Here is a 13,441-nt window from a genome sequence, read left to right as displayed (position 1 = left end):
GAAGTTAACATCTAGAGCAGCGGATACAATAGATGAGGTTGGAGGAGGTGCAGGTGAACCTCTGTCTCACCTGAAAAGACTGTTTAGGTCCTTGGATGGGGTCAAGGGGGGAGGTAAAGGGACAGGTGTTGCATCTCCTGCGGTTGCAGGGGAAAGTGAATGGGGAGGGGTGGTTTGGAAGGGACGAGTGAACCAGGGAGTTACGGAGGGAACGGTCTCTGCGGAACGCAGAAAGGGGAGGAGATGGGAAGATGTGGCCAGTAGTGGGGTTCAGTTGGAGGTGACGGAAATGTTGGAGGATGATTTGTTGGATACGCTGGCTGATGGGATGGAAGGTGAGGACAAGGGGTATCCTGTCCTTGTTACGAATGGGGGAAGGGGAGCAAAAGCGGAGCTGCGGGATATAGAGGAGGCCCTAGTGAGAGCCTCATCTATAATGGGATCTCTTCAAGTGTTTTCTATTTTAAAACAAACCAGGGCACGATTTACACAGTAAATGGAAGGGCCTAAGCAGTGCTGTAGAACAGGGAGACATAGAGGTGAAGATATATATTTCCATGAAATTGGCAACACAGTCAGACAGGGTGGTGACATTTTGCATATGTAGGAAAATAACTGTAGACGCTGGTTCATCCCCCAGGGCATTGAGTATGGGAGTTGGAACATTAGGGTCCAACTGTACAAGTTGCTGGTGAGGCTATACTTGGAGTATTGTGTGCAGTTCTGGACGACCTGCTCTAGGAAGGATGATATTAAAATGGAAATAGTGCAAAAATGATTTCTGATAATGTTACAATATTGTTGGGTCTGTAAGGTTTGAGTTATTAGGAAAGGCTGGATAGGCTGGGTCTTTTTTCACTGGAACAAAGAGGCAAGGGGTGCCTTTGCAGACGTTTATAAAATCATAAGCAGCATCAATAAGGTGAATAGCCACTGTCTTTTCCTCCCGGGTAGGGCAGTGTGGAACTAGACGGCATGGGTTTAAGGTGAGAGTGGAAAGATTTAAAAGGAACATGAGGAACACACACAATGGAATGAGCTTCCGGAGGAAGTTGTCGAGGGGGTACAAATTAAACATTTACAAGACATTTGGTACATGGATAGGAAGGTTTAGAGGGATACGGGCTAGACACCAGCAAGTGAGACTTGGTCAGCATGGACAAGTTGTTTCCATGCCTTCTGACTCATCCCCATATTATGTCTCAGATCATCACTTCAACATTTCCAAACGGAAGTTTAAGATATATCAAATGCCACTGAAGATCAATGGGTTTGCCTCAGTTTTGCTTCTAAATCAGAATGTTAATTTTCAAATCAACTTTAAAAACTTCAGCAGTTCAGTGTTGCACAGGTCTTTAGGTTAAAGCATTGAAGTGATGCCCCTTCAGCTGGCATTGAAGATTCAAGGCATGACTTCAAGAGAAAGGTGGCGAGTTAAACTTGGTATCTTGGCCAATATTTACTTCTCAATCAACCTAATTAAACACGTTTATTTAGTCATTATTACATTGCTGTTGTGCAAGAAACTGTGAGCAAATGGACTATACTTAAAGTACCTCTGCTTTCTGAAAAACTCTTAGGAACTCAAAAGTTATGATAAACATGCTAATCTTTTTACTTGATATCTTGCCAGTGCCTCATGCCGCTGTTTTTGTTTTCCAGATGCGTTCCACACACAATATATTCCAGCTTCGGTGACCGCTGCGAACATTTATCGCTGAACCTCCGGGCATTTTTTGGCATTCTGTTTGGAGCTTTAGCATTCTTGTTGTTACTGATGTTAGCCATATTTTTTATTTTGTGGAAGTGCAAATCAAATAGACACAACAGATTCACAAATGACACAAGCAGGTATATTATTCTTTATATCGTTTCAAATTATAGCAGAATTATGTGGAAGATGCACCTTTGTTACTGTGTATCCAAGACTATGTTATTAATTTCCATGTTCATCACCAAGACCAGTATGTGTTGTAAACTAAAACTGCAGTCAATCAGAATTGTAATTACAACAGTTGATAATGAAAGAACAATTAACTGCAGGTTTTGATTTTGTTTATAAAAGAAAATACATTTCTTAAAGATTAGGTTATGATTTATTATTGTCATGTGTACCACATTACTGTGCTTGGCATGCTATCCAAACAGATGAGGTAATACAATCAAGAAATCACAAGTGCAATAGTCAGAGCATAGGGGAAGATACAGAATTGAGAATATAGTTCTCAGCATTGTAGTGCATCAGTTTTACAGACAAAGTCCATAATCAGGTAGAGGTGAATTGGACAGTACCATAGTTTATAAAAGGACCGTTCAGAAGTCTGATAACAGTGGGGAAGAAGGTGTTCTTGAATCTGGTGGTGTGTGCTTTCAAGCCTCTATAAAAGAGAAAAAGGAGTGGAAGTGCGTGGAACAGCTGTTCAACACAAAGATGTGGGACTCGGGGCTCCATCCAGGCCAGCAACTTCTGTGCTGGCCATTGGTGAGGACGGGTAGCAGCTGCTCCGTCTTTTGAGTCCTAAAGTCACCATCTCCACCCTGTATTGGATCTGATAGAAGCTGCCGTCTCCTCCTCTTGTGTAGGAAGGAACTGCAGATGTTGGTTTAAACGAACACCAGGTGGCGCCCGTAATGGCTGACTCGCCAACAGTCTGTCTCGTCCTTTCCCTTCTTTGTTGCTTTTTACTATGTGTTAAATGTATATTTTAGTCTTTAGCTTGTTTTATGTGGAGGGTTGGGGATTTTTTTTTAAATCTCTTACCTCGACGGAGACGTGATTTCTTGCTGTATCGTATCTCCGTCCGCACTGCGGCCTAACATTGTGGAGTTGGCGGCCACTGCTGGGGACCGACCGGAAGCTCCAAATGTGGGAGCCTGTGGATTTTAACATCATGGACCTCGCAGTCCCTGGTTAGAGACCGACTTCAGGAACTCCAAGCCATGGGAGCTTCGATCCCCCCGTCGCGGGAGCCTCGGTCGCCCCGTCGCGGGAGCTTCGAACGCCCCGTCGCAGGAGCTTCGAACGACCCGTCGCAGGAGCTTCGATTGTCCAGTCGCGGGAGCTTCGAACGCCCCGTCGCAGGAGCTTCGATCCCCCTGTCGCGGGAGCCTCGGTCGCCCCGTCGCGGGAGCTTCGAACGCCCCGTCGCAGGAGCTTCGATCCCCCCGTCGCGGGAGCTTCGATCGCCCTGTCGCGGGAGCTTCGAACGCCCCGTCGCAGGAGCTTCGACCGCCACGTCACGGGACTTTCGGTCGCCGGCTGCGGGAGCTTCGATCGCCCCGTCACGGGAGCTTCGATCACCCCGTCGCAGGACCTTCGATCGTCCCGTCGCGGTAGCTTCGATCGTCCCGTCGCAGGAGCCTCGGTCGCCCCGTTGCGGGAGCTTCGATCCTCTCATTGCGGGAGCTTTGATCGCCATGTCGCGGGAGCCTCGATCGTCCCGTCGCGGGAGCTTCGATCACCCCGACTGCGGATGGTTCGACTCACCCGACGGCGAGAGAATACAGAGGGGAGAAGTTTAAACTTGATTGCCTTCCATCATAGTGAGGAATGTAGGGAATCCGCTGTGGTGGATGTTTATGTTAACTTTTATGCAGTTGCGTGTCTTGCAGTTGCGTGTCTGGCAGTATGGTAAATCGAATATCATTGTACCTTAATTGGTACCTGTGACTATAAAAGACCTTTGAACCCAAGATAGACACAAAAAGCTGAAGTAACTCAGTGGGACAGGCAGCATCTCTGGAGAGAAGGAATGGGTGATGTTTTGGGTCGAGAACTTTCTTCAGACTGGTTTGGGGTAAGGGAAATGAGAGATATAGATAGTGATGTGGAGAGATAAAGAACAATGAATGAAAGATATGCATAAAAGTAACGATGATAAAGGAAACAGGCCATTGTTAGCTGTTTGTAGGGTGACAACGAGAAGCCAGTGCAACATGGGTGGGAGAGGGATGGAGAGAGAGGGAATGCCGGGGCTACCTGAAGTGAGAGAAATCAAAAGTCATACCACAGGGCTGTAAGCTGCCCAAGCAAAATATGTTTCCCTTATCCCTAACCAGTTTGTAGGAGGGTCTCGACCCGAAACATCACCCATTCCTTCTCTCCAGAGATGCTGCCTGGCGACACCACACCATTGCCCATCCTGACATGGAAATGTATTTCAGTTTCAACATCATTCCTGGATTTCATTCAATAGTGCTGAGGTGTACCTTCATGAAAAAATGTACAGCTTCTTAGCAGGCCAGCTCCCAGCAGTTTTGTAAGGAAATTGGCAATGAGCAGTATACACTCATATATATACTCATAGAGGGCGGCACGGTAGCGCAGCGGTAGAGTTGCTGCTTTACAGCGAATGCAGCGCCGGAGACTCAGGTTCGATTCTGACTACGGGTGCTGCACTGTAAGGAGTTTGTACGTTCTCCCCGTGACCTGCGTGGGTTTTCTCCGAGATCTTCGGTTTCCTCCCACACTCCAAAGGCGTACAGGTATGTAGGTTAATTGGCTGGGTAAATGTAAAAATTGGCTGGGTAAATGTAAAAATTGTCCCTAGTGGGTGTAGGATAGTGTTAATGTGCAGGGATCACTGGGCGGCACGGACTTGGTGGGCCGAAAAGGCCTGTTTCCGGCTGTATATATATGATACCAGACACAGAAAATGGTATGGGGCAAGTTTACCTCTGAATTTCATGTTATCTTATATTTAATCAATGTTCATGTAAGTGTGGTACATTCTGTCCACCCTCCATATTGCCTACATGGTTGTGACCTTGGACATTATCTGGTTACCCAAGTATTCCATATTTGACCCTCCCCATAGACCTTTAAAAATCATTATCCAACTAGGCTTTCAACTAGAAATGTTTGATGCCAAAAGGCTTCTAAACTTTCTGAAGAGACCCAGCTCTTCCTCTTGGGGCAGATAATGCAAAAAACCTGCCGTAGCTGTGGGCAGGCATCTGACATTTGAATCATTAGGTCTGTTGACGGCTCAATTTTGTTTTGCAGTGTTGGAGATGAGAATCGGCAAATATTCTCTTGGCAAACTAATCCATGTAAGTATTTTAGTCACAATTTTATATGTTGATACACGGACCTCTCCAGACAGAGATTATTCTTTGATCTCATGTTAAATGTTGCCATTGGATAGTTATTGCACTGCTTTGAATACTTTTACATTTTGTCATGATGTAGATTTATGAGGGTTTAACTGAATAGTGGGGTTCATTTCAACTATTTAGCAAAGCAAAAGCACTTTTAGTTTAGTTTAGTTTAGAGGTACTGCACGGAAACAGGCCCTTCAGCCTCCCAAGTCTGCACCGACCAGTGATCCCTGCACTTTAACACTATCCTACACTAGCGTCCATTTTTACATTTATAACAAGCCAATGAAGATACAAACCTGTATGCCTTTGGAATGTGGGAGGAAAACGAAGTTCTTGGAGAAAACCCACGTAGGTTACTGGGAGAACGTACATACTCCATACAGACAAGCACCTGTAGTCGGGATTGAACCCGGGTGTCTGGCGCTGTAAGGCAGTAGCTATACTGCCACGCCACCGTGCTGCCCACTTGTTGTTACTGATTCTCATATTCTGTAGCACAGGAGCACCACCGCCTGGAAGTTGCCCTCCCATTTACACACTATCCTGACTTGGAAATATAGAAGCATAGAAACATAGAAAATAGGTGCAGGAGTAGGCCATTTGGCCCTTCAAGCCATTCAATATGATCATGGCTGATCATCCAAAATCAGTACCCCAAGATTTCCTACTGGAAGAAACAGCAAAATTAAACTACAACTTTTAATATATTCCATTATCAGATTAAAATAAGATATTCAAGAAGAGGGAGTTCTATCTGATAGATTTCACTTCATCAGCAACATGGAACCATTTAGCTTAAAAATGGCGAGAATAGTTAGAATTGCTCGAAACAGTTAGACAGGTACATGGATCGGACAGGTTTGGAGGGATATGGACCAAACTAGCAGGTGGGACTAGTGTAGCTGGGACATGTTGGCCGGTGTGGGTAAGTTGGGGCAAAGAGCCTGTTTCCATGCTGTATCACTCTCTCTATTAGTTCTGGTATCTAGCATTGCTACACCTGAAGTGGAGGTTAAAACACATGGTGATGACTTACTGTTTGCAAGGGGATCAAATGAAATAGACAAGCTGGGAAAATCAAAGCTCAGCAAACATCAGCAACCAACCTACCCTACAGTATTACACTCACTTATCTGCCTCTCTCTGAGGTGTGCAAACCACTAGTCGTGCAACTATTTACAGCTATATTGGCATGTATTTTTTTAATTTTCACATGACAATTGAAAATAGATGCTATTGGAAACGTTTACTCATGCTCTTTCAACATCGTGCCCATGGAAAACTAATGAAATGAAATGTATTGTATTTATTAATGAAATGAAATGTATTTATTATTTCAGTTTCTAAATTGAAAGAAACAAGCATCTTGCCTACTTTGGATGAAAAAAATCTGTCAGCGTTGGGCTGGAAACCACACCTTGAAAATGTCAGCACTGTGGCAGAGGTACAAAATAATAAAGAATTAGCCCGTCGTTTGCATTATGATGTAAATATTGTTCTGCTTGCACTATAATAGAATATTTCTTAATAGTTGGGTTTTGGCAACATTATGGCAAAAGCATTAACCTCACAAACTGCAATTATTAATATTAAAGAGCACCTTCATCATGAGTACAGGCTTTTGTATTCCTTTTAGTTTAAACCAAAAGTATGATATTGACAACCTCCATGATTATTCTCAGTAGTTATCATCTTTATCCTTGTTTTAATTAGTTCAGACCAAGTCAATGGTTATTTTTATAGCAGAGATGGATAGATTCTTGATTAGTACAGGTGTCAGGAGTTATGGTGAGAAGGCAGGAGAATGGGGTTAGGAGGGAGATAGATCATCCATGATTGAATGGCGGAGTAGACTAGATGGGCCAAATGGCCTAATTCTGCTCCTATCACTTATGACCTTATGACCTTCACTGTTTGTTTTCCAACTCCTAATTATTTTTCACTCAAAAAGACTTGCGCAGAACAGCTTAAGGAACATGTAGCTATAGTGAGCTATAGTTGCTCACAGAAAGTTAGCAGCCAAGTATTTCTGACATTTATTTCCTGACAACAAATGAAGCAGTGTTGAGAAGCATAATATTTGATTTTCATAATTATACAATAGTTACACATTAGATAGACACAAAATGCTGGAATAATTCAAAGGGACAGGCAGCATCTCTAGAGAGAAGGAATGGGAGACTTTTCGGGTCGAGGCCCTTCTTCAGACTGGGAGTCAGGGGGAGGGAGACAAGAGATATGGGTGGGAAAGGTGGGAAAATGACAGATCAAAGCAGATGGTAGTCAAGGAAATGTAGAATTGGCTGAGGAGAAGGTGACAACAACGTGTACAAACAGTAAAATTAATCAGGACAGAAAAACAAATCAAACTAACGTGGGGAACCGACACAGAGAGGGGAAGCAAGGGTTACTTGAAGTTGGAGAAATCAATGTTCATACCGCTGGGTTGTAAGCTGTTCTCATACCTGGTAGTCACTCCATATAATGCTTCAGCTGATGGTTCAGTGGAGAATTGCTGACCTGATGCAGGTCACTTCATTTCTGAAGTCTACTCATGAACATTGTAATGCAGACGTCAGGAACAGTCTAGAGTTTAGACTCTGGACTCTGGACACTGGGCTCAGCAACGAGTACACACGCTATCGTTTTCTAAAGGACAGATGTATTTTGTATCTGATCCTTCAACTTTCCTACAGAGAGAGCTGTTTTTAATTATTTGTTTTATGTGGCATGCCTTCACAGCAGTGTTGTGGAATCCTTAGCAAAGGCCTTATTGCCACTCAACCTCCTGCTTCAAGAGATGATGGAATCAACCAGGGCTCACATTTCAGCTCAGTTTGGTATTTCAGAGCCACAAAACAATGAGGCTTCAGATGCAGTATATGGACACGTCAGTGATAGAAATTCTCCTAATCTCTCACTGTGCTCCAGTAATTTGTGGAATCTGTTTAGCTACCCATTTTTCTGATTTACCATTTTTACATCCTGTAAAGCTACAGCATCTTGATTAGATGTGCTCCTAACATTTCCTTTCCAATGGAAGGGATACCAACATCTATTTTGCACAAGATATGGTGAATTAGCCAAACATTGTAGTCTATTTAAACTTAGAGATTTCAAATAATTTTTGTTTTTCACTGTATCTCTGACAGTATTACACCATTTAATTTGTCCATATTTGATGATGACTGCTGATTTATACAAGTCTAAAAATTATTAGTACAATAAAGCACAGAAAGTAGCCAGCTCAGTAGTTTTGGAATACCTCCATCATCCATTCTCAGCACTTTGAGCAATAAAACTAAATATTTATTACTTCTGTTCAGAATATAGCTTCCTATTCAAATCAAATCAGTTCTTAGATTTAGTTTCGTTCTTGTTTAGTTTAGAGATAGAGTGTGGAAGCAGGCCCTTTGGCCCACCAAGTCTGCACCGACCAGTGATCCCCGCACATTAACAGACTAGGAACAGTTTTTACATTCATACCAAGCCAATTAACCTACAAACCTGCAGGTCTTTGGATGTGGGAGGAAACCAAAGTTCTCGGAGCAAACCCACGCGGTCACGGGGAGAACATAGAAAATAGGTGCAGGAGTAGGCCATTCGGCCCTTCGAGCCTGCACCGCCATTCAATATGATCATGGCTGATCATCCAACTCAGTATCCCGTACCTGCCTTCTCTCCATACCACCTGATCCCTTTAGCCACAAGGGCCACATCTAACTCACTCTTAAATATAGCCAATGAACTGGCCTCAACTACCTTCTGTGGCAGAGAATTCCACAGATTCACCACTCTCTGTGTGAAAAAAAACGTTCTCATCTCGGTCCTAAAAGACTTCCCCCTTATCCTTAAACTGTGACCCCTTGTTCTGGACTTCCCCAACATCGGGAAACAATCTTCCGGCATCTAGCCTGTCCAACCCCTTAAGAATTTTGTAAGTTTCTATAAGATCCCTCCTCAATCTTCTAAATTCCAGCGAGTACAAACCAAGTCTATCCAGTCTTTCTTCATGTGAAAGTCCTGCCATCCCAGGAATCAATCTGGTGAACCTTCTCTGTACTCCCTCTATGGCAAGAATGTCTTTCCTCAGATTAGGAGACCAAAACTGTACGCAATACTCCAGGTGTGGTCTCACCAATGCCCTGTACAACTGCAGCAGAACCTCCCTGCTCCTATACTCAAATCCCCTCGCTATGAATGCCAACATACCATTCGCTTTCTTCACTGCCTGTTGCACCTGCATGCCTACTTTCAATGAATGGTGTACCACGACACCCAGGTCTCATTGCATCTCCCCTTCTCCTAATTGACCACCATTCAGGTAATAGTCTGCTTTCCTGTTCTTGCCACCAAAGTGGATAGCCTCACATTTATCCACATTATACTGCATCTGCCATGCATTTGCCCACTCACCTAACCTAACCAAGTCATGTTGCAGCCTCCTAGCATCCTCCTCACAGCTAACACTGCCCCCCAGCTTCATGTCATCCGCAAACTTGGAGATGTTGCATTCAATTCCCTCGTCCAAATCATTAATATATATTGTAAATAGCTGGGGTCCCAGCACTGAGCCTTGCGGTGCCCCACTAGTCACTGCCTGCCATGCTGAAAAGGACCCGTTTATTCCTACTCTTTGCTTCCTGTCTGCCAGCCAGTTCTCTATCCACATAAATACTGAACCCACAATACCGTGTGCTTTAAGTTTGCATACTAATCTCGTATGTGGGACCTTGTCGAAAGCCTTCTGGAAGTCCAGATATAACACATCTACTGGTTCTCCCTTATCCAGTCTACTAGTTACATCCTCAAAAAATTCTATAAGATTCGTCAGACGATTTACCTTTCATAAATCCATGCTGACTTTGTCCAATGATTTCACCACTTTTCAAATGTGCTGCTATCCCATCTTTAATAACTGACTCTAGCATTTTCCCCACTACCTATGTTAGACTAACTGGTCTGTAATTCCCCATTTTCTCTCTCCCTCCCTTTTTGAAAAGTGGGGTTACGTTAGCTACCCTCCAATCCTCAGGAACTACTCCAGAATCTAAAGATTTTTGAAAAATTATCACTAATGCATCCACTATTTCTGGGGCTATCTCCTTAAACACTCTGGGATGCAGCCTATCTGGCCCTGGGGAATTATCGGTCTTTAATCCATTCAATTTACCTAACACCACTTCCCGACTAACCTGGATTTCACTCAGTTCCTCCATCTCATTTGACCCCCGGTCCCCTGCTCTATGAACGTACAAACTCTGTACAGGCAGCACCCATAATCGGGATCGAACCCGGGTCTCTGGCACTGTAAGTGCTGTAAGGCAGCAACCCTACTGTTGTGCCACTGTGTGCCCCTCTCATTTCCTCTCATGTTTAGTCATTCAAATAACATCTACCATACCCAGTAAAAATATTGTTATTTTTTTTAAAGGTTAAAATTGAAAGACCATCATTCAGCAGGAGCGGCAATGACTCCCAAATACCATAAATCCACCAACCTGCCTTTTGAGAACTTCGTTGATGCTCTGTTCTGTACAACAAGTGACCCACAGGCGTGACCTTTCAATTCCACCGAGAAAACCATCACAGGGATCTGAGTTCATCAGATACATGTACTTCAATACATTTTGAATTACCTATGCTTTAAATCAACATTATTTCCTTGTCTTGTTTTAAAATACAGACACCATGTTCAAATGAGTAATTACTATTTTTGTCATTTTTATGTTTTGAATCATATAAAGATTTGTTTTGTTCCTGCCTTCTATCCACATCTGCACCTTATTACTTATTTTCATGATCATTAATTACTTTGTAAAAGGTACAAATAAATGTTTTGGGGAAATAAATGGATACACTTCAATGCTGCACATTGCTCTGATAATGTAGTAAAATCCCTCAATATTTGTTTTAACTAGTGAAATGTACAAATATAATTAAAAGTACATAATTGTATGTATTTTAAAGCACTTTAATATTAAAAAAAAATATATATATATATAGATATATTTTATATGAATAACTGGACTTTTTTTTGCATGGAATGTTACTCTCTTACAATCTGATTTTTGGGATAAAATGTAATTTGTATGTGAATATTATCGTTAATTTTTGTGAAGGCTGACAGTTTGCACTAGAAATTCATATGCATTAAATACATGAATCAATTTAAAGAAAATATTTCAAAAATTATCTTCCAAATATTACATTTTGAAACATTTAAATAAAGAAAGCAACTGATTAAAATAGTGAACATTTTCTGTTCTGTTCTGTTCTGAAGAATAATGGTATCTCTGACAGATAACATTAAGGTTAGTCCCAAAAGATTTTACGTACATAGAGAGGAAAAGGGTGACCTGAAAGAAAATGGGACCGCTCAGAAATCAAAGTGGTCAAATCTGTGGAGCCACAAGAGATGGGTAAGACTCTTAATGAGAATTTCTCCTCGGGGGGGGGGGGGGGGGGGGGCGCGCGCGAGCCACGGAGCGAGCTGATCTGTTGGAGTGGGTGAGTGCGGCTCTTAAAAAAGCCTGAAACCAATTTAAATTAATGCACCACAGGTTTGGGAGAGTTAAGGGGGATTGAGGGGGGAAATGGAGTGCATGAGCGGGGCTCTGAAAAAAATTCTAAACATAATTTCAATTAATGCAGGAGAGGTTTGGGGGAGTTTTAAGGGGGGGTTGAGGTTGGAATGGAGTGCCTGAGTGAGGGGGGTTGAGGTGGGGAATGCAGTGGCTGAGTAAGGGGAGGGTGTTCGGACCAATGCTGTCGAGGTTTGGGGGGGTTTTAAAAGGGGCTCAGGGGGGATGAATTGGGTGAATGGAGGGTGGGGGAGGGGGTAAGGGGGCTGAGGGGGATGGAGTGGGTGAGGGGGAGGATAAGGGGGGTTGAGGAGGGTTGTAGCAGGGGATGATAAGTGGGGTTTAGGGGGTGGTGGATGGAGTGGGGCTCTTACAAAAAACCTGAAACCAATTTAAGTTAATGTAGCACATGTTTGGGGGGGGTTTTAAGGGGGTTGATGGGGGGAATGGAGTGCGTGAGCGGGGCTCTGAAAAAAATTCTAAACACAATTTCAATTAATACAGGAGGTTTTGGGGGAGTTTTAACGGGGGGTTGAGGTGGGAATGGAGTGCGCTCCCCCAGTCCATCCTCCTCACCCGCTCCATCCGCCCTCAGCACTGCCGTCAGTCGGGCGGGACCCCCCCCCCTCACGGAGTGGGAGAGACGACGACACCTCCCGGCGGTCAGCGCCGCCCGATCTGAGGAATGGCAGGCGTGAGGCATGCCGGGACGGGCGTGAGGCATGCCGGGACGGGCGGGCGCATCAGTTAAACGAACGGGTGGGGGGCTCGGGGCCGCGCGGAGCGAGCTGATCGGTTGAAGACGTGCATGTTGACGTCACACGCTTGAGGTGGGAATGGAGTGCGTGAGTGAGGGGATGGGGTGGCTGAGTAAGGGGAGGGTGTTAGACCAATGCCGTCGAGGTTTGGGGGAGTTTTAAAGGGGGTTCAGGGGTGATGAATTGGGCGAATGGGGGGGTGGAGGAGACGGGATAAGGGGCTGAGGGGAGGGATAAGGGGGTTGAGGGGGGGGAATGATAAGTGGGGTTGAGGGGGTGGGGATGATAAGGGGTTGAGGGGGGGATGATAAGTGGGGTTGAGGGGGTGTGGATGGAGTGGGGGTTGGGGAGGAGACAATGAGGGGGTGGGGGGGAAAGGGGGATGGTGGGGAAAGAGGGGTGGGGGAGAGTGCGAGTGGGGGGGGAGGGAGAGTGGGACTGGGGGGGAGGGAGGGCAGAAGGGCAGAGTGCAGGTGGGGAGGAGGAGGGGTGGGGGGAAGGGGACAGCAGGGGAGGGGGTGGTGGTGGGGGAGAAGGGGGGTGGTGGTGGGGGGAGAAGGGGGTGGTGGTGGGGGGAAGGGGGTGGTGGTGGGGGGGAAGGGGACAGTGGGGGGGGTGGGGGAGGTTGAGAGGAGTGGGTGTGGGGGTGGGAGGGGAGAGTGGGACTGGGGAGGGGGACAGCTGGGGGAGGAGGGGGGTGGTGAGGGGAGGAGAAAGTGGGAGTGGGAGGGAGTGAGGGAAGGGGGACAGTGAGAGTGAAAGGAGGGGGAGGGTGGGGGAGGAGAGGTGGTGTGGGGGGAAGGGGGTTGGTGGTGGGGGGTAGGAGGAAAGGGCGACTGGGGGTCAGGAGAGAGTGGGGGTGGGGGAGGGGGGGGATGTGAGGGAGGGGGACAGTGAGAATGTGGGTGGGGAGAGTGGAGGGTAGGGGTGGGAGGGGGATGAGGGTGGGGAGGAGAGTGGGGGAGTCGGGGTGGGTGAGGAGGGTTGGAGGAGAGA

General features: G+C 45.4%; 1 protein-coding gene across 1 annotated transcript in view; it reads left to right on the top strand.

Moving 5' to 3' along the window:
- LOC144599353 (uncharacterized) overlaps positions 1–10,667 on the top strand; it is a 391,192-nt gene extending 380,525 nt beyond the window's left edge. The window contains exons 66-69 of the mRNA XM_078410145.1: positions 1,663–1,851; positions 5,006–5,052; positions 6,444–6,547; positions 10,538–10,667. Of these exons, the coding sequence (XP_078266271.1) occupies positions 1,663–1,851; positions 5,006–5,052; positions 6,444–6,547; positions 10,538–10,594 (397 nt within the window). The 3' untranslated portion in view covers positions 10,595–10,667. The remainder of the gene's footprint in view (positions 1–1,662; positions 1,852–5,005; positions 5,053–6,443; positions 6,548–10,537) is intronic.
- Positions 10,668–13,441: the final 2,774 nt, after the last annotated feature.

This window comes from Rhinoraja longicauda, chromosome 13, assembly GCF_053455715.1.
Source record: "Rhinoraja longicauda isolate Sanriku21f chromosome 13, sRhiLon1.1, whole genome shotgun sequence".
In the NCBI taxonomy this organism is placed as follows: Eukaryota; Metazoa; Chordata; class Chondrichthyes; order Rajiformes; family Arhynchobatidae; genus Rhinoraja; species Rhinoraja longicauda.
Note: the sequence above shows the minus strand (reverse complement) of the source record. Positions and strands in the feature narration are given on the sequence as shown.